General features: G+C 34.6%; 3 protein-coding genes across 4 annotated transcripts; 2 read left to right on the plus strand and 1 right to left on the minus strand.

The window, feature by feature from the left end:
* Positions 1-2,699: 2,699 nt before the first annotated feature.
* On the plus strand, positions 2,700-6,400 carry LOC122296124 (protein REVERSION-TO-ETHYLENE SENSITIVITY1). 2 transcript variants are annotated; one of them, XM_043105571.1, is made up of 3 exons: positions 2,700-3,011; positions 5,088-5,540; positions 5,805-6,400. In XM_043105571.1, exons 2-3 carry the CDS (start codon positions 5,232-5,234, stop codon positions 6,225-6,227), a joined length of 732 nt encoding a protein of 243 aa, XP_042961505.1. In that variant the 5' UTR covers positions 2,700-3,011; positions 5,088-5,231; the 3' UTR covers positions 6,228-6,400. The 2 variants fall into 2 exon arrangements, with proteins under 2 accessions (XP_042961505.1, XP_042961504.1); XM_043105570.1 differs by having other exon boundaries at positions 5,106-5,540.
* A 407-nt stretch (positions 6,401-6,807) lies between these two features.
* On the minus strand, positions 6,808-13,216 carry LOC122296603. Its single transcript, XM_043106404.1, has 7 exons — positions 12,978-13,216; positions 12,260-12,481; positions 11,886-12,200; positions 8,386-8,532; positions 8,057-8,127; positions 7,881-7,971; positions 6,808-7,100 (listed from the first exon to the last, which is right to left on the minus strand). The coding sequence occupies exons 1-7, from the start codon at positions 13,089-13,091 to the stop codon at positions 7,014-7,016; spliced, it is 1,047 nt and encodes a 348-aa protein (XP_042962338.1). The 5' UTR covers positions 13,092-13,216; the 3' UTR covers positions 6,808-7,013.
* A 350-nt stretch (positions 13,217-13,566) lies between these two features.
* On the plus strand, positions 13,567-18,526 carry LOC122296125 (histone deacetylase 2). The gene is made up of 13 exons (XM_043105572.1): positions 13,567-13,862; positions 13,952-14,007; positions 14,813-14,930; positions 15,142-15,204; positions 15,523-15,591; positions 15,684-15,850; positions 15,959-16,023; positions 16,104-16,150; positions 16,438-16,482; positions 16,574-16,624; positions 16,987-17,073; positions 17,257-17,344; positions 18,062-18,526. The coding sequence occupies exons 1-13, from the start codon at positions 13,587-13,589 to the stop codon at positions 18,154-18,156; spliced, it is 1,227 nt and encodes a 408-aa protein (XP_042961506.1). The 5' UTR covers positions 13,567-13,586; the 3' UTR covers positions 18,157-18,526.
* The last annotated feature ends 1,364 nt before the right edge of the window (positions 18,527-19,890 follow it).

Here is a 19,890-nt window from a genome sequence, read left to right on the forward strand (position 1 = left end):
TGTCTGCTCCATCCACTCTCCATGCACCATATTTCAGTCACTCAGCATTATTAGCTCAGATTTGGTAAACAATCAACCACTTTATTAGTCTCCCTAAACACATGCAACACTTGCTTGGAGAGATTATGACAAGAACATAACTCCTCAACACACCAAGGCACAACAACTGTACCTTGTCTCCAGGAAATGTCCACTTTAGAATGCAACTCTAGGTCCACCTCCCTCAAGTTTAGCATCATACAACAAAGACTCAATGCATCCAACAGAGCTTTAACTTCATTTATATTGCTAGTCCTCACACTATAATGAGTAGAGAAGGCTATAACCAACCTTCCCATTGCTGCTTTTTCTTATTTCCTGGAAAACCAACAATCCCTTTTATCTTCTGTACTCCCATAATCCATCCCCAGGGTATCCATTGATGGAGCCTCCACTTGAAATAGAGTTATTAAAAGCTCAAACGAAAGCCCTCTCTTGGGATGATAATCAGTCGAGATTCCCTCTCTCTGACTTGGGTAGGTTTTCTTTCCTTTACTGACTCCTCGTACATCGATAATTCATACCACAGAGAACTAAGCGTCTTAAACCATGTTTTCTTTTCCTTCCCAGAAAAAAATCTTAAATCAATTTGGATCTTCTTTGAAAGATCTATATTACTCTTCATCCTGAATTTTATCATTTTCAGTCATGCTAATTACTATGGTGCATTTAAGTAGCTTCGTATGTCATCACTTAAATGAAAAATCACTTAAACACAGGTATAAGTCGGAAGAGTTCTGGTACATACAGTCATCTTTTAGTGTTCTTTGCGCACTTTACTAATATGATTAGTCAAAGCAGTTATTTTTTATTAAAAAAAAGTGGTGCAGCCAATTTCATTTTCTGAAATACACAATGAGTATGCAAAAGTAATTGTACATAAAGTTTTTGAACTCGGAATACTAAAAACTAATGATAAAAAATAAAATTTCTCCAAAACATAAATAAAGAAAATTGTTGTTCTTCATCCAAGACGTCTTCTTTAGCATCCACTTGAAACAGAGCTGTTAATTAACTTAATTTCCTCTGCTAGGCTATGTAAGCCCCTATCTTTGTACCGCTTCTACGCTTTATCAATGAAATCCAATCTTGATAAAAAATGGCAAAGGGCAAATGGAGAGCATAAGAGTGGCTAAGCTGTTAATATTATTAAATTAAAGAAACCAGATTAGAGTAGCTGCCGAAGACAAAGAAAAGAAAAGAACAAAAAAGCCATGATTGTTAATCTGTAATTTATCAATACTGCTATATCTATAAATGAATTATACAAAACAATCTCACAAACTGACGTAGATTTATCTGAACTATTAGATTTACTTTACAATAAAAGTAACTTTATAATTTGACTAACCATACCAAATCACATCAATTTGTATGATTACTTTTGTGTAATTTTTTTGTGACTAGATTATTTTCCTTTGTTATTAAATCTATAGGCCACCAAAGGTCCATGGAAAATTAAACTCCACTATTCTAAAATGGAATAGAGGATGAGAGGATCTTATGACAATGAATTGATTGGAACATAATAAGAAATGAACATAAACTCGAGAGGATGACATAAAGCAAGCAGATAGACTAAAATAAGAGCGACAGAGGGAGGGAAAGGGGAGAGGTGTCGACTTCATTTTCAGATATGCAGGAAAGGGAAGAACTACAGAGCTACAAGACAACTTCATAGAGAGGTTAGGAAGAATATTACACTTTAAACACGTAGGCAGATATAGAGCTTTTCCTACCATTATTATTAAGAACAACAACCACGTTATCTACTACTATTAAGGTCAAAAATTACTTTATTTTATTTTATTTTATAAAAGTATATAACATTTATTAATAACGAACATTAATATCTTAAACAAATATTATAAACTAACCATAATATTAATAATTTTTTAATACATAACTGAAATTAACATAATCTAGTCCATCCTATAAATCTATGCATTCCTACAGTTGAGACAACACGACTCATTTTTTAAAATCAGACTTGATAAGATTGGTTGCGGAACAACGACCTCGTGACAAAGTCTCCATTTAATATGGTCGGCGCCCACCACAATTGATGGCTGTCATGGAAAGAATGTCTTAAAATGTTACAAACATCATATAAATATGAAAAGCACTGCTTATCTTTAAATAATATGATTGATTGTGTTAGATTTTTTAATATGTAATTAATTATATTAATAAAATATATAAAAATAATTATACGTAAAATTTTTATTTCACATAATAGACAGTAAATATAAAGAGAATTTAATAAATAAATTTATAAATTGATATAATTTTATATTATTTTTAAATTTATTTTATATTTTGATATATTTTATTTTTATAATTTTTTATAGTTAAAATATTTCTTTTAAAAGATTTTACTAACATTTTCTTCCTGTATTAATCATAGTAAAACATGTGAAAATATACGTTTTAAAAATAAAAAAAATTATAACTTCATTTTAAATAGAGAATATTTCTTTTTACATCTTTTAATATTGATCAAATAAAATAAAAATCAGATTGGTTTAGGTGAAAAGACAATATACTGTAAAAACTCTCTAATTTCCACCCGTGCTGATCATTACGGAAGAAGGAAGGCACCGATGATTTTTTTATTTCTCTAAAGTTGTGGGTGATGTATGTATATGAGGACCCACCAATGAAGCGAAATTCAGGGATGGTTGACGGTTCATGCATCTTGCCGTCTTTGCGTCTGCTCCTTCAGTTCCAAGACAAAGAAAACTCTCAACTTTATAGATATCATTAATTAAATGAAGAAAAAGCAAAAATTTTCATCCATTTTTTGTCAGAATATATCATCCTGGCTGCTGGACAATGAACAACGACGGCATCACAGCTGCTGCTACTTCTTCTTTTCCAACCTCGAGATCTTGGTCTGTCTTCCCCTTCCCCGTATTTTTTCCCACCGGACCCATTTTCAGATTCAGCCTCTGGATCATTGCCGTCTACAGGTTCGTATAGGAGTATCTTTTTTTACTCTTTGTATCTTTCAAAAGACTTGAATGCGTTATGTTTGGGTTTGGATCTTGTTCTTTTTCAACGTGTTCCGGGATTTCGTGGAAACCCCTCCGTGTTTCGTGTGGTTTCAGGGCAAAATCCCCAGGAAATTCTTGGTAAAATGGAATTGAAGCTTCCCACTTTCTATTTTTACCCTTGTTTTTATGGTTGACTTTGTCTAGGTTTTTCTCTTCGTTGACAGGTTTAATGAATAAACTTTTTGGCCATTTTCGTGAAGAATTAGAACCATGTCGAAAAGACAATCTCTTTTTCGAATTAAATACAGACAGGTCATATAATTACTGTGCTATAAAACATTCATTCAGCTAAATGGAGCCATTTGTCTCATTATGGTTAGGGTTTTTTTTTATCGTTGAACAAAAATAATAGGCAAAAGTCAAAGTAAACGGGACATAAACAAAAAGCATCACCAGTGCGTGCTAATTACGATTTGAACTTATTGATGAAAACTTAGCGCTCTTACTCTAGGATGCAGGCAACAGCTTCATGTTTGTAAATGAGAAAGTTTAGATCAAGGAGCACCACATATGAGAATGTTGCTGACTAGCAATACCGATCCAGTATAGTTTTTTGGTATCGATGCTGGTGACCAAATCCCACTTTTTTTTTTTTTTTTCCTGTTAATGAGGGGAGTATGTCATTGGTTTTGGAACATATTATGGCAGTGATGGTACGAGAATAATGGCTTAAGTCATTAAATCCATTCTTTTCTATCAGTCAAATGATTAATCGGAGGACAAACAGAAGCATAAAGATGTGAGTTGATGTTGATGCTGTTTGACACAGTAGCAGGCATGTTATTTGCTGTTGTTAAATCTGATTGGGCTTCCTTTTGTGGATGTCTTTGAGGTTCTTATGAAATGGGTTACTCTAAGAATTTGCTTGGTTTGTAATACCTCGAATTGAGTATATGAAGGTGATGATGTCTTATTATAAAAGATGGTGACTGAACCCTGAGGGGTAGCTCAGTTGGTTAGGCCTTGGGTTTGCTCTCCAGTGGTCACCAGTTCGAGTCCTCTCAAGGCCACTGGAGGTTTACCTGACTGTTAACTTCAGGGTCTCATGGGATTAGTTGAGGTGCGCGCAAGCTGGCCTGGACACCCAAAGATATCAATAAATAAATAAAAGATGGTGACTGTGATCCCAAATTTTCTAGGAAGAAGTTTTTGTAATTAATAATGGTTCTAAAAGGCTTCCATTTTAACATTGACTAACTATTTTGGAGTATAAGCCCAAATGCAGTTGAGCTTTTCTTGGGCTATTAAGAATGGCATCAGAGTTGGTAAAAAAAAAAAAAAAAAAGAATGATATCGGAGTCGATCTTAACCAAAAGTATGCAACTTAAGTCATGCCATGTCAAAAATGTTCGAACAAGGACATCAAGGATTTAAACGAGAGAGATTGTTACTTATAAAAAAAAAAGTATAGGAAGACTGATGAATCCAATCTCATATTACCTCAGAGAGATGGATTCTTGCAGGGCATAATGATTCCAAGGAGTTTCAACCATAACAATCACTTGTCATTTTGGAGTAAAAAATTGAAGGTGGTTTTCCCTTCGGTCACTACACATTTCCACCATTGTTTTCTTTTTTGTTAGGCGTGATTATGGAAAAAAAAAAAAAATTCATGGCAATTGTCTTTGGAACTAGCAATGAGTGTCAAATCTAGTAGGTGGGATAGCATTTGTTGGTGTGAGAACATGTTGAAAAATCTAGTAGATTTTGATTATGCTATACATCTTTTTGGGATTTGTCTGGATTTTTTGCGGATGCAATGGCTGGTTAAGCTGAATAGGGAGATGCTTTTCTATTTTTGTTTGCTCTAATATTAATTTAGTTGTATGCTTTTCATTTTACATGTAGAATTGGCAGTGTTGGAATTAGCACAACATTTTGTTTAGATTATTTTCCCACATACCTTCCATTTATTTTTGTTTTATATTCTTCTCAAATCTCCACCACAACCTCCCCTCCCCCTGGAATTTTTTGCCCTAAACATGGCTACAGTGTTGTTGTATATTGCAGAATAGCCCAGTCAAACTGGTGAAAGAATAACCGATTTGCCAGGTTTGCTTATTTGGGACAAAGAGAATGCTCATGTTTGTCATCTGACATATAGATGTTTCTTCGAGGGAAGTTGAACAAAGCCATATGCCCTACGGAAGAAATCCTAATATGGAGTTAACAGCAGCTTATGATGTTGAACATCTGAGTTCTACCCAAAGGATTCAGCATGAATTGTGGCCATTAGGAGATATTGTTCCAGGGAAAGCTAAGTTTCCATGTTGTTTAGTTTGGACTCCACTCCCAGTAGTCTCGTGGTTGGCACCTTTCATTGGGCATGTTGGCATTTGCAGGGAGGATGGAGCCGTTTTAGATTTTTCAGGATCCAATTTTATAAGCGTTGATGATTTTGCGTTTGGTGCTGTAGCAAGATATCTTCAACTTGATAGAGAACAGGTACAGTCCCTTTTCTGCCCTTTTGAATCATTTCGGTGCTCTCTCTCTCTCTCTCTCTCTCTCTCTCTCTCTCTCTCTCTCTCACATATCCTGTTTAGCCCATCTCCTGATATTGTGATGCCACTTTCTTTGGATGAATTGGAATTACAAGTGTCAGTGATTTCCTTTATCAACTTATGTTAAGAGTTAATCTTGCTTGTTTATAGCTACCTTTTAGCTATTGACATTGTTGCACGAGGAACCTCAATGTGAATGTTAATGCAGTGTTGCTTTCCGCCAAATCTAGCTGGGCACAAGTGCAAGAATGGCTTCCGTCATGCAGAGTTTGGATCATCAATCACATGGGATGATGCCCTACGGTCTAGCATCCGGTACTTCGAGCACAAATCCTACAACCTCTTCACCTGCAACAGCCATTCATTTGTTGCCAACTGTCTGAATCGGCTCTGTTACGGTGGATCAATGAGTTGGAATATGATAAATGTGGCAGCTCTTGTACTATGCAAGGGGCGTTGGGTTGATAGCATGTCAATCTTAAGATCTTTTCTCCCTTTCATACTGGTGTTATGCCTCGGCATTGGCATGGCTGGGTGGCCATTCTTGATCGGGCTGCTATCCTTCTCAGTCCTCCTCCTTGGGTGGTTTCTGATGGGTACTTATTGTGTTAAAAATGTGTTGGAATGCTAGGTCATATGTCATTGATGTCGAGGAGTTTTTAATGGAGGAAACTCGATAATACAGTATGGGTGTCCCTTCCATAAGCTGTGTTTATGTAGGCTTTCTGGAAAGACCTCTGACATGATGAAGTAATGGAAGAAAGTGTTCCTCTATTTACAATTAAGAAATATAATTTTCGCAAAGAAGCAATTGTTACATCTTGGTCATGAAGATTGAATGTTGCTGAGTAATCATTGTAATAATGTGTAGCTTAACATAGGAGCCAAGTTTAATTGGACTAAAACCCAGTTAACTCAGGAATGGATAGAATTCATATGGAGTATTTTAGTCATTTTACATTATGTTGACAATTAAAATTATCAGAATACTCTATATTCTACATTGAATGGAATATTATTCATTGAACTTTGTGTGGAGAGATTCCTTTTCCATGGATTAGAGGCTAATTCTCACACCTTTTACCGGTCAAAATGCAAGCACAATTGCAGAAACGTCAGATCAGAATAGTTTTCTTGGCCTACAGTTCACGTATGGAGTTATGGAAAAAGACAAGTTTGTCAAGTAATGTGCTAGCATTAGTTGGAAACGATTAGGAAAATGAATGTAAAGGTGTGTCTCAATATCAAGGTCAAAAGCAAAATCGTCCTATTATAACCAGTGCCTGATTTGACCAAAAGTAAATAACAGAATCGTTTAGCATAGAGAATCAAACCAGGAAGCTCCATCTCTCTGATCCATCTTAGATGCTCAAATTTTAAGCTTATCCTACATATCTGGAATGTTGATAAATATATTTCATGCTCCATACTTGGGGGCCTTCCAAATCTTAAAGGCGACCTCGTGCAGAAACCGATCTGCTGGTATGGCAAGATTTCCACCATGCTGCAGACAAACCGGAAAGATAAAACAGTAGAGGAAAAATTTATCACATAGAGAGCAAGGCATTAAGGCACCATAGAACATATATCTTAAACAATCAAAACCCAGACCATTATAACTCGGGAGGAATTGTCACTATGAAAGTATTTTTAGTCTGAACATAAACAGGCTGAGACGTAAAGAACTTACAGAAACCACTAATATTTGTACATAAAAGACTACATACATAACCTTAAAGGAAAATTCTTCTTATCATCCTCACACTTCACACACTACACTTATTTTAATTTTTTTTCATTTTTTCTATAATAAATATGTAGTGTGTAGATGATAAATAGAATAATTTAATTAGTTTAATAAGAATAAAATGAAATAAAAAATAAAAAAAATAAAAAATATTATTTTAATATATAAAGTGTGTGGTGTGGGATGATGTGTAGCATTTCCCGAACTACAATAAATTTCTAAACGCAGTCAGCTGTTTCAAATAGACAAGGTTTACAATGTCCAAGAACATTATTAGAAGTACATCTAATTCCACGCATTTGAAATAAATATTTACTAGAGTGGATATTCTTATTAAGATAAAGCCGTACATTTTGTTTAATGGCGACGAACTCCGGAAACTGTGGAAACACAACATGACTAGGCAAACCATAAAATATCTTTTTTTTTTTTATAGGTGCACATCATAAAACATCTACTCCTAGATACTTATTAAAAAAAAAAAACATCTACTCCTAGATAAGATGAGATTATATGTGTGATGGCTCTAGTTTGTACCTCCAAAAAATCTTTAAAGGAAAACATCTCGGCCATATCCTTGCGGGTTACACCATACTGCCATTGGGTAATCAATATGGGGAAATGATGCCTGTTCACAAATTAGCCGGAGCCTGGAGCTGTAAGAAATGGCCTATGCATTGCTAGAAAGTAGAAACCATCAAATGTTTACTCACCTTACATCTTCCCGTTGATTTTCTCCTCTCATGGTGTAACATTTGTGTGAAATGTTAAGGCAGATTCCGTCCTGCATGAAATTTCACTCATTTGGAATAGAACTAAAAAAGAAGGAAAGAAAAAAAAGAAAAAAATATATATATTTGGAAGTCCTACTAATTCTGGTTGGGCAAACAGAGAACAACCACTCGAATCTAGCTATGTCGGTAAAACATAGATCTAAAATATGAACTCAACCACTCATAGAAGAGGGGAAGAAAATTACGAGAGAAAGGTATACAATTTAGAAGGAAGATAGCAATAAAGTATAAAAGTTCGATGAAACTACCGAGAAGGAGACCGTCCATGTCGAAGATGACATGAGTGATGGGTCCTTTGCCTGAAACACTTCCTGAGGGATTGGCCATTGAGCAATGTGTCTGGGTTTATGGGGTTTGCGCAGGGGATCGATGGTTTTGGATAAATCTGCTGAATGTTATGCTGTAAACGACCTGGGATTGGAGGATCCGGCGAATTTAGGCCTAGTTTGTTTTGTCTTAATTTAATATCATTTAAATTTAAATCATAAAAGTTAGAAAGATGAATAAAATATTATTAAAAAATATATATTTTTAATGTTTTTTTTTTAATTTAAAAATATTAAATTATTTATTATATTATATATGAAATTTTTTTTAAAAAATGTAATAATTAAATAAGATGAATTAAGACAAAATTTAAATAAAATATTATTAGAATATTAATTTTTAATATTATTATTATTTTAATATTTTAAAAAAGTTGAATTGTGAAATATATTTTGTATGAAAATTTAAAAAAAATTTAATCTTATATATTTAAAAAATAATTTTAATAGTTTATAATAATACAATCTCATATTATGATATTTTATAAAATTTCTTTTTATAATATTTTTATATAAATCAAACATTATTCTTAATATATAAGTCAAAGAAAATACTCATAAAAAAAAAATTCAAAAAACCTAAAGGCTTAGAAGGTTTCAGATCGGTGCCCAGCCGAATCTGGGTGGTGCTAGGCCCAATTTAAGGTCTCTTCGCTTTCTTGTGGCCGCTCTGCGTCTTGCCTCAACATATAAATGAAAATGATAGTTAGACTGATAAGAGTAATTAGGCATGTGCAAAAATGAGCCTGGCCTGCTCAAACTGAAAGGCCCTACCTTACCAGCCCGATAAAAGTGGGTTAAAATTAGAAGCGGATCATCCAAATATTATAGCAGGCGAAACCGAAGCATTTAAACATACCTGTAGGCCGTATCTCCCTTCAGAAAACCTAGACCTCTCTCTCTCTCTCTCCCTCCTCGATCACGCCTGCAGAAACCGAGTCTCTCTCTCTCTCTCTCTCCTCGATCACACCTCAAGCAACAGAGTCTCTCTCTCTCTCCTCAATCGTGTCTCCAAGCAATCGAGTACTCCAAGCAAACACTTCAGCTGCCTGCAGAAACTCTAGCTAGTGGCGTACTCCATCGCTGTTCTCTGTCGTAGTCTCCATCGGCATTCTCCTTTGCTGTTCACCATCATCGTTCGACCAAAGCTCCAAGATCAAGTCGATTTGCTGATGTATGTTCGTTTCTCATGCTCCAAATTTCTCTATCAAAACCATGGAGAAGAACCACTGGACTTTTCTTGCTCCGTATCAATGGCCTCATACAACTACTCATTATACAATTATTCGAGAAGCTCACTTGAAATTATTGGCATCTCTGAGGAGAAAAGAAGGGAACCCAAGGGTGGAGTAGACTCTGAGACATTTTGGGGCTTTGCACTTGGTGTGCTTTGGGGGTGGTAATGCGCAGTTGAGGAAAAATATAAATCTAAAAAACCGATAGTTTTACCCGACCTGAACCATTACGGGTCTGGTCGGATTGTTTCTGATGCGTCTGGGTCGCGGGTCACCTCGGGTCGGGCCAATATATTGCTTGAGCGGGTCATTGCATAGGCCTAAGAGTAATCGATCAAAGTGATTGATTAAATTTTTATTTTTATTTTTTTTAATTTGATTAAATAATTAAAAAAGTGATTATTAGTGAATTAATATTTTTCTTTTACTTTTTAAAAATGTATAAAAAATGATTGATAATAAAAGGAAAAAAATTAATAAAAAAGTGAATTTTCATTTGCCGGTCCTTTTTTTGGGTTAAATCTCTCGGTCCGGTATAAAATACTGTTTGGTATGTAAGAATTTAAGAACTGTATTTATCGAGTATCTTCATTGCTAAAATGGGACAATATAAGCATAGTTAAGTTACAAGATATTTGTGAATTTTTTGTAACTACTTTTTCAACTAAGAGGAATGTCACTCTTCACATTAAATTTTGTAACTTTCGATTATAATCCACCAGTTAGAGCACTATTAGTGAGCTCAACAAAATTAAATTTTAGTCAAAAAATAATCAAAGTGTAAAATAAAATACTACAATAGGCTCAGCAAATGAATAGTGAATTTAACCTTTGGCTATATGGCTAGCCAAATTTATTGAGTGAAAGGGACTAGTCAAAGTTCAAAATCAATATTTTAATAGAATAGTAAAAGATTTGTTGGGCCTATTATTTGATGTTGTAAAAAGTAGCTAGCTAAAATTTATAAAAGTGAATTTTTTAGCTAAATTTTAGCTAAAGTTTGTTGAAACCACTACTAATGCTCTTAGATCTTTGGCGGTCCTCTCTATGGGTCAGTCAAGGAATATGAACCCTAACCTATGATTTATTATCCTTTTCTTTTTTGTTTTAACCTTTTTTTATATAAAAAAAAATAAAAAAAAAAAAAACTTTGAGACATCATTGATTAAAAAAATAATACATATACAATCATTTTCACAACTTTTAAATGAGCGACAATTTTGTAAAATAACTTATGAAAATAATATTATTTTATACAAATTCTCTCAATTTAAAACATAGTAAATCAATCTTTATATTCTAAAACAAAAGTGTAGCGTTACCGTTTGCAAAGTATTAAATCAATCTTTATATTCTAAAAGAGTATTGCCATATACACAAAAAAATAATATAAAATAATCTCACAATCTGTCGTAGCTTCATTTGATTTATTAGATTTACTTTACAATAAAAATAATTTTATAATATGATAAATTACAGTAAACCACATCAATTTATAAGATTACTTTTATATAAATTTTTTGTGGTCAAAGTGTTTCACATTCTAAAATAATGAATTTAAGAACTGAAATGTTATATATCGACATATGGAGAGAAGATGGTAGTGTATATTAGGGGTGAAAGTTTAAACTGAAAAATCGGTCGGCTCTGATTTGGAACCGGTTTCTACATTATAAAAACAAGTTAAATCTGGTCCGGTTTCGATTAAGTGCTTTCTAGGACCAGACCGGATCAGTTTAAATATATATATATATATACAAATTAAGTTTTTAATATTATATAAAATAATTATATATTATAATTTATAGCATAAAATCTTAATTAATCTTAAATATGAATATTTGTAATTTGTTTGATCATATGTTATAAGAGTTATAGCATAATATAGTTAACTTAATATATTAGTATTAATATATGATATTAGTTTTGTATGATACTATGATATAGATTAGTATTCTATTATGATATTAGCATAATATTATAATTTATAGTCGTAACATTATAATATTAAGATATATTAATATATAATATAAATTATCACTTTATTAAAATTAAAAAATGAAATCGAAATCGATAAAATCAATAATATCAATTTAAGAAGATAACCGAAATCAATTCTTAAAAATGCAAAATCCATATAATAGATTCTAAAAATTATACCTAATCAAAAAATTGGATCGGTTATACCCAGTGTATACAAATAACATTCTCCAAGTGAATTACGTTTATGATCAATACGACACACCTCTCTCTCTCTCTCTGTATTGAGTTATATATACACACTTTATGATCCGTTTCCAAATCCAATGTCGAGACTAGAAGGCTCCATAGCATTAAAAGATCAGATTTTTTCTCATCTTTAGTAGTTAAAACTGGTAAGTTGGGATCATTGTCCTCTGGGACATGGCCATAGCTCATCACGAGGGACAAATGCAGGCGGGAACCAATTTCGGATCCAGGTTGGGCTATCTTCATTATATCCCCAACCAAAGCATTGACATACTCCATGTCCTCGCAACGGCCTTGTTTTTCTCACCACTTACCCTTCCACCATCCCCTACATACACACAAACTAAATTATACTCGCTTGTCTCTAGAGTCTTCCCTTCTTTAAATCCAAGCAAGTTTAGCAACTCAGACGCCACAACATCCGCTGGTACTTTCGCAAGGGAATGCAGGTTTTTAACTAGGTCATTGGATTCCAACACAATTAAGCCAAGTTTGGCACCAAAAACTTTCAAAGTTGAATTTTTTGTGATTACAACAGCTTCATTCCCATGAACCTGAAGTTAGAAAGCACATAGATTGACATTGTCTAACTACACTTCAACTTATTTGACAAAAACAACAGAAAATCTAAGAGCGAATTAAGATGGCAAACCCACCAAACATAAGCAGCTTATGATAAGCTACCTACGATTGGGTTGTGCATATGGAACCTGCTTTTTTATTAACTTGTTTTCCCTTCCATGCATACGAAGAACTCGATTAGAAACAAATATTACAACTGAATTTTAAAAATAAACAATAATAAAAAGTGGAGATTTTTACCAACCACAAACCATAGTAAAATAGCAAAGTTTGTCTTTTGGACTATAGACTAGCACCTTTTAAAAAAAACTTGAAAGTTGTAAATTGTAGATCGATGGTTATTCCTTTAGCGCTGAATGAGACTGATATATGAATTCAAACAAAATGAGAGAGAGAGAGAGAGAGAGAGAGAGAGAGAGAGAGAGAGAGAGAGAGCTAAACCAGAGGTAGGGGCAGTGGGGAGGGTCAAGAACCACAGGAAGCTTTTGATGCGAGAGAATGGAGATGATCGTGAGATGGGCTGATGAAACGGGCCAACCCATATCCGTACAAAACCAATGCTCGGCTTGGCTTGTCCGCCATTTCCGATTTTCCTCTCCATCTTCTTCTGCGTTTACAGGCGCAACCGAAACAGAGAGATGCTTGTCACTTTGGGAAGACTGAAGGGAAAGGTTTGACGCACACCATATTATCCACGTGGAATTTGATGGGAGGAGATTTAATATAAGAAAATATTAAATAATACCATTAAGAAATTAAAAATTAAAAACTCTTTTACAAATTAGAGCATTAAAAAAATTCAATTTTTAGAATTTTTATATATTTTTTTATTAATATGATTAATTAAAATAATTATTTTATATTAAAAAATGATATAATTAATATTCATATTAATTATTTAAAAAATATATAAAAATAACTATAAATAAAACTTTTGTTTAACTATTAAATGATGTGGTTTTAAAGAATATAATATTCATTTATTTTTTATTTTTTATTTTTATTTTTATATTTTTTTTATTATAAATGCTATTGTCTTATTTTATTTTTTATTTATTAGAAAAATAGTAAAGAAATATGGTAAGGGGGAATCGTATCCGGTCACCGAGTCATACCGATTCCATCAACCGCGTAATTAACACTGAATCTCTGCAAATCAGCCATTTTCGTCTCCTTCACAATTCGCCTCCATTGAATTATCAGTCTCTCTATCGCTGTGTTCTCCCCAACTCCACGAGTCGTGCTAGAGCAATGTCGTCCGCCTCTTCTTCTTCGTCTGCGACCGAGGCCGAAACTCTTCGGCGCAGCCGAATTCTCAAAAGCAAGCTATACTTTGACGTTCCTCTCTCCAAGGTAAACCTCTAAGGGTATATGTGTGTGTGTGTGTACGCTCATATGGAATTTTTTTGTTTGTTTTTTAATTAATAGTATTGATCAATCAGGTTCCTGTTATTTACTCGGCGTCGTACGATATAGCGTTTCTTGGCATAGAGAAGCTGTAAGAACTTTGATTTTCATTTTTCTTGTACTCTTTACTGTATTCCGAGGGTTGTTAAGTATTTTATGCTTGCTTAATTAGGCTTCTTCAAGTTACCACTTCATATATTTGATTCCAAGTTTAAAAAGTGGGTTATTTGCTTAGTGGTGAAATGCGATTTTGGTTCATTTTAGTTTCAATTCCTGGTTTGTATGAATGGTACAGAACTTCAATCTGTTGGACTTGATTACAAATTACTATTTATCGAGGCAGAAATGGCACTTGTAAACTCTTGGAATTGCTAAAGCCTGTAGTTAATTAAAAATATTTTGTAATTGAAAGCATCGATCTTTCAAGGATCGTGTGACCAAGTTGTTCACTCCTTTAATCTTGCGGTGATTAATTACCAATCTTACGAAAAAGAACTAGCAGTTTCATATGTTAGGCTTTGTTAGGGATGGCAATAAATAATGTTGATTTGCCGTGCATCAGATGGGAAATAAAATCATGATATTTTATCTTAGGAAAAAGCCATTCTATTTTAAATATCAGATGGGAAATTATGATCTATGTGTAATACCACGTGCTGTCTTAGTATTTTCATGAGTAAGAGTACATTGGTTCTTATATATTATATTTTTAAACAGGTCTATTAGTTGTGTCCCTAAAAGTAGAAATAGTATGCCATGATTTTTTGCATGCCTTGCGTGATTAGAGTGATGACTTCTGTTGGCCCCTGAAAGAGTAAAAGTTTCTGTTAAGTGTTGGGCTGGATATAAGTTGGTAGTTATAATCCTGGCCTTGATTAAATATGGAATTAATGTAGGCACCCATTTGATTCATCTAAATGGGGTCGTGTATGTCGATTCCTCATCTCTGATGGCGCTCTGGGAAAATATTGTATCGTTGAGCCTCTGGAAGCTTCAAACGAGGATCTCCTTGTGGTAATCTCCATCTTAGCATTGGCATTGGGTTTGGACCTATCAAATAATCTAACTATGTGATTTTTTATTCTATTTCATATTCTTTTAGACTAATGTTATGTGTGTGCAAAATGCGTAAAGAGCAGTCATTGCGATAATGTATTAATGTAAGATGAGTGCATGCATAGCTTTCTGTATCCATATACTAGCTGATAAGTGATTTGTTAAACAGGTACATTCAGAATCATACTTGAAAAGTCTAAAAAATAGTGCAAATGTCGCCTGTATAGTTGAGGTAATTTGTGGAACTCCATGCACCTCCAATTTATTATCTGAAAATTCTTTTTTAGAGTACTTTTTTAGAAAGTATTGAATATCATATGCTTTTCCTGAATTTACTGAAAAAAAAAATGCTTCTTTTGGAGGCAGCTCCATAAAGTCATGAACCTATTAAAACACTAATGCATAGATATGGTGCTATGTGAAAGACTACAAAATAGTTTTGGTAGTGGGTGCTTTCTTATGGTTTATTGGTTTATGCTAGGTTTTGGTGGTTGCATACTGCGTTTATATGTGTTAAGATTGTAGACTAATCTGAAATCCTGTACAATAGGTCCCTCCTGTTGCTCTATTTCCCAACTGTCTAGTGCAGCAGAAAGTTCTTTACCCGTTTCGCAATCAGGTAAAGTCATCATCCGCCTTGGATATAATTGTCAGAATTTATTTCTTTATTTTGCCTGCAGCACAGGGTTATGTAGATCATGTTTAGTGCAGGTGGGAGGGACTATTTTGGGAGCAAAGCTTGCAAAAGAGCGTGGGTGGGCTGTCAATGTGGGAGGAGGGTTTCATCACTGCTCTGGGGAAAAAGGAGGTGGATTTTGTGCTTATGCAGACATTTCTCTTTGCATCCACTATGCCTTTGTACGGTTAAATATATCAAGGTACCAGGAATTGCCATTCAGACGAAATGCCCTTGTGATTATAAGTTGGGGATTTTAAGTTAGAGTCTGAGAATTGGATATTATATTTCTTGTCTGTAAATTTTACAGGGTGATGATAATTGATCTTGATGCACACCAAGGAAATGGCCATGAACTGGATTTTGCTGATGACAGTATGGCTACTTATTTTTCCAAGCTTGGTTTTATATTTCACTCTCTTATTCGATATCAATGATGGAGTTTTTACTAACAGGACGAGTCTATACACTGGATATGTACAACCCCGGGATATATCCATTTGTAAGCTGCCTGCTCTAGTTCTCATTATCATATCTTTTGCTTACTTGTAAGGTGCCAGCTATTCTGCTGGAATGGTTTTTTGGGATTGTTTGAGGGTAGGGAGAAATCATGAATTCCATCATTGAGTAGCATATAGTTGTATTTGGTCTAGAGAATAAAACAAGTGATCTTTTCTGGCCCCATCTGTTCTGATATTTCTATTTGAGTATAACTATTTTTTTGTAGTTTTATCATACCCTCATAATTCCTAACTCTTATTGTTTATTTAACTATTCTTTATTTGTCAGGATTATGAAGCACGAAGATACATCGATCAGAAGGTTGAAGTAATGGTAAGCAGTTAATGTCTCAATGTAGGCTTAGATTGTAGTGGTTTTTGTCCTGAAACTACTACAATAGTTCATTTTTCCTGATTGACAACAGAGTGGAACCGCAACTGATGAATACTTGAAGAAATTGGATGAGGCACTTAAGGTATATACTTGTTCCTTCTCCTGTCTTGAGCATGCTTATCGTTGATTTGGTCTTTTCCTGCAAGATCCTTGATTGGATATAAAGCTCGGTCTATTCCATATCATGGATCTATTTGCCCATCAATGTGCAGAACACCCCCCCCCCCCCCCCCCCCCCCCAACTCCTTTCTCTCTCCCACTCACAAAACAGAGAAAAAGTGAACAATTAATTTTCATGGCTTTGAGGTTTAATCTGTGAACAATTATCATGGCATTGAAATAGAAAGTGATGAAACCATGTGCATGGAAATTCAGCTTTAAGTTGCAATTAACTTATCCACTGTATTTCTTGCATCTTTGAGATGTCTTGTATGTGAATATTAGGTTGCTGCGAGTAGGTTTGATCCTGAGTTGGTGGTTTACAACGCTGGAACTGATATTCTTGATGGAGATCCACTAGGCAGGTTGAAGGTAATTTTGGTTGGACATGTTTGGCTTGTGAGAAGTTGATAGCTCTATATTTGCCTTGCCTTTTTCCCTGATATTTATTTATTTGTGTTAAAAACAAGAATAGTTATTCAGCGTAAAAAAACCACAGAAGTTGTTAACTCTCTGTTTTCCAATTTAGGTTTTTATGTTTGCTTTATTTTGCAGATCAGTCCTGATGGGATTGCCAATAGAGATGAGAAAGTTTTTAGGTTCGCTCGTGAGAGGAACATACCTATTGTCATGCTCACATCAGGTTCTCTCTCTCTCCCTTTCTCTCTCATTGCATAGAAGGAAGAGCGACTTATTTCAGCAAAGGCCACCTCTTTATTTTAGTCATACTGCCTATATGTTTCTCTGTCTGGGAGACCACATTTCAGACATCCTGATTATGCCCTTCGCCCACAAGGTATCTAAAAATTCTTTCACCAAAAGGCATCTCAAAGCTCCTGATCATTGTAACTCTGGTACGTTTATAACTATTAACAAATATAAATTGGAAAAAATGTAGTGAAACCAGTATGTTGAGAAAAAAGAAATGATCACATAAGAGGATCCTGGATATTGCTTCCATGTTTCTTACGGAAAAAACATGTTAGCCTCAGGCATGCACATTCAAATATAAAAATAATAGAGAATCTTAGGAGACCCTTGCAAAAGAGATTGTGTAAATCCCGAATGAGCAGCAATTCTTCCATTTACAGAGCCTTTATAACCTCTTATTGCTTAGGTATTGTCTTTGGCCTTTGGTATTTCCATGTTGCATCACCCCATGGATTATTTACAAAGGTTGCAGACGTACAGCATTCTGCTAACTCCTCTGTGTTGTGATTTAGAATAGGTAAAAAAGGTAAAATGGTTCACTGAGATTTGATGAAAGTCCCAGATGATCCCCACAGCAAATCGCGTGGTTAAAATTCTTACATCTAACAGCCTCTTGGAAATGTTATGTATGTGCCCTTGCATGTTGCAGGTGGTTACATGAAGTCAAGTGCCAGAGTTATAGCAGATTCCATGATCAACCTGTCAAAGAAATGCCTGATAGATATGGGTAAGAATGCCACGTAAAGTTGTTCACGATCGTTCTCTGCCGGCACATAAGACGTTGAATTTCCATCAACAGATCTTTGGTATGGGTTTCATGAAACGAGTTTTTTAAGCTTATCACCAAACTTATGGCTTTAAATTATTATTATATAGTTCCTCCTCCCTCCCCTTTTCCTTCTTTTTCAATTTTTTTTTTAAAAGAAAGAAACTATATTCAAAGAGAATTTGAACATGTATATTGAAATGGTAAATATATGTGTTGTATGTGTGTTGTAAGCATCGCATTTCCTGCATCTGAATTCAGTTCTGAAAACACTCCTCTCGATGGTTTCATGTTGAAAAAACATATTTGGTTGTTGCTTCCATAAATTCAGTTCTGAGTGACTCTAAACTCCCAGCTCTTCAGCTTCTTTGGATTCTTTCTTGTAGATGCAGGCGTTTTTCCCAATAGCCTGGCGTACTAATATTTCGTTTCTTCTTAGATAGAGTAACAGCTGTCTGACTGACCACGAGGGGTGTGTCGTTTTGCATGTGGACCCAGAAATGGTTTGGTTTTCATTGTTCATCACATCGATTAACTTAATTACATCTTAATTTTATAAAAAGAGTAGATCTACGCATCTGCCCATCTACTCCACCTACACCAGTGACATGGCGTTTATTTATTTATTGTTTTAAACGCATGCGTAGAACTACTCTTTTGGTTCCATTTTCAAAACAGATCTGAAAGGGACCGCCGCCAGCTTTCCTCACTACCATGACTTCAGCCATTTTTATCAGCAAAGAGATTAACAAAACAGGGATGAACTGTTTGTTTTGAAAAATATCCCAATGCATACCTAAAGCAAAGCTATCAAACACAATAGAGGTGTTGAAATCAAATAAAGGTGATTCAAAATCAAAACTCAGTTCAACTGCTTCAAGTTTTCCACACGCAACAAATGAATTCAAACTTCAATCAGTAAAGTATACACAATCGTGCAGAAAATAATGAAACATACAAACACTGATAGCCTAGAAAAAAACTCATAAGTTAAACATGATCGTGTAGAAAATACAAAGATCTAGGATTCTAGGTGTGAGCATGTATCTTAGATCTTATTGGATCCAACGACCGTCATGGGGGTAAAGGGATTTCGTAGAGGGCTGCACGACCCATGAGGATGTCTATTAGGGCTTTTCTCAAGGGAGGGGAGAGAGGGAATTGACAGTGGGAGAGATTATCGACAAAGGGAGGAGGGTTAAGGGAATCGACAGATGGAGGGATTCTCGGTAGAAGGTTCTCAAGATGATATCGATGGGGTTGAGGGCAAAGGAAACACGGGGGGAGAGGGAAGACAGAAGGAACAAGGGGAGGGGGGGAGAGGGATTTGGCTAGTGAACCGGAATTGAAATAGACCAAATTTATCACATCATAAGTATGTGGAGTGTGATTCCTAGATCGGCTTAGAAATATAATTTTCTTTCTGAAAATTACTTATCCCTTATGATATTTTGCACCATTAAAATAATTAAGAAGTAACTTTTAATCTTTCATATTTTATATATATATAAAATGAGCTGTATTTTTAAATCCAACATTTTATTTAAATATTGATAAGCATAGAAAATGAGGAAATTGCCAATTGCAAGTTCGCAACTTGCAAGGGGGATCACATGTGGAGGGCCCGAAGGCTCATTAATGATAAAAGCATACAGACAGCATTAGTGCCAGCTAGTGTTGCAATCAAAACCATAAAAAAATTCTCACAAGAC

The sequence above is a fragment of the Carya illinoinensis genome, chromosome 15, assembly GCF_018687715.1.
Source record: "Carya illinoinensis cultivar Pawnee chromosome 15, C.illinoinensisPawnee_v1, whole genome shotgun sequence".
Taxonomy (NCBI): Eukaryota; Viridiplantae; Streptophyta; class Magnoliopsida; order Fagales; family Juglandaceae; genus Carya; species Carya illinoinensis.

Coding starts and splice junctions, on each gene's coding strand:
- LOC122296124 (XM_043105571.1), top strand. CDS start 5,232: ATGCCCTACGGAAGAAATCCTAATATGGAGTTAACAGCAGCTTATGAT. Junction 5,541..5,804: donor TTCAACTTGATAGAGAACAG/GTACAGTCCCTT, acceptor ATGTTAATGCAG/TGTTGCTTTCCGCCAAATCT.
- LOC122296603 (XM_043106404.1), bottom strand. CDS start 13,091: ATGGCGGACAAGCCAAGCCGAGCATTGGTTTTGTACGGATATGGGTTG. Junction 12,201..12,259: donor ATAATTTAGTTTGTGTGTAT/GTAGGGGATGGT, acceptor GAGGACATGGAG/TATGTCAATGCTTTGGTTGG. Junction 7,101..7,880: donor CCTTTAAAGATTTTTTGGAG/GTACAAACTAGA, acceptor GTTTGTCTGCAG/CATGGTGGAAATCTTGCCAT.
- LOC122296125 (XM_043105572.1), top strand. CDS start 13,587: ATGGTAAGGGGGAATCGTATCCGGTCACCGAGTCATACCGATTCCATC. Junction 16,151..16,437: donor ACCCCGGGATATATCCATTT/GTAAGCTGCCTG, acceptor TTTATTTGTCAG/GATTATGAAGCACGAAGATA. Junction 16,483..16,573: donor ATCAGAAGGTTGAAGTAATG/GTAAGCAGTTAA, acceptor GATTGACAACAG/AGTGGAACCGCAACTGATGA.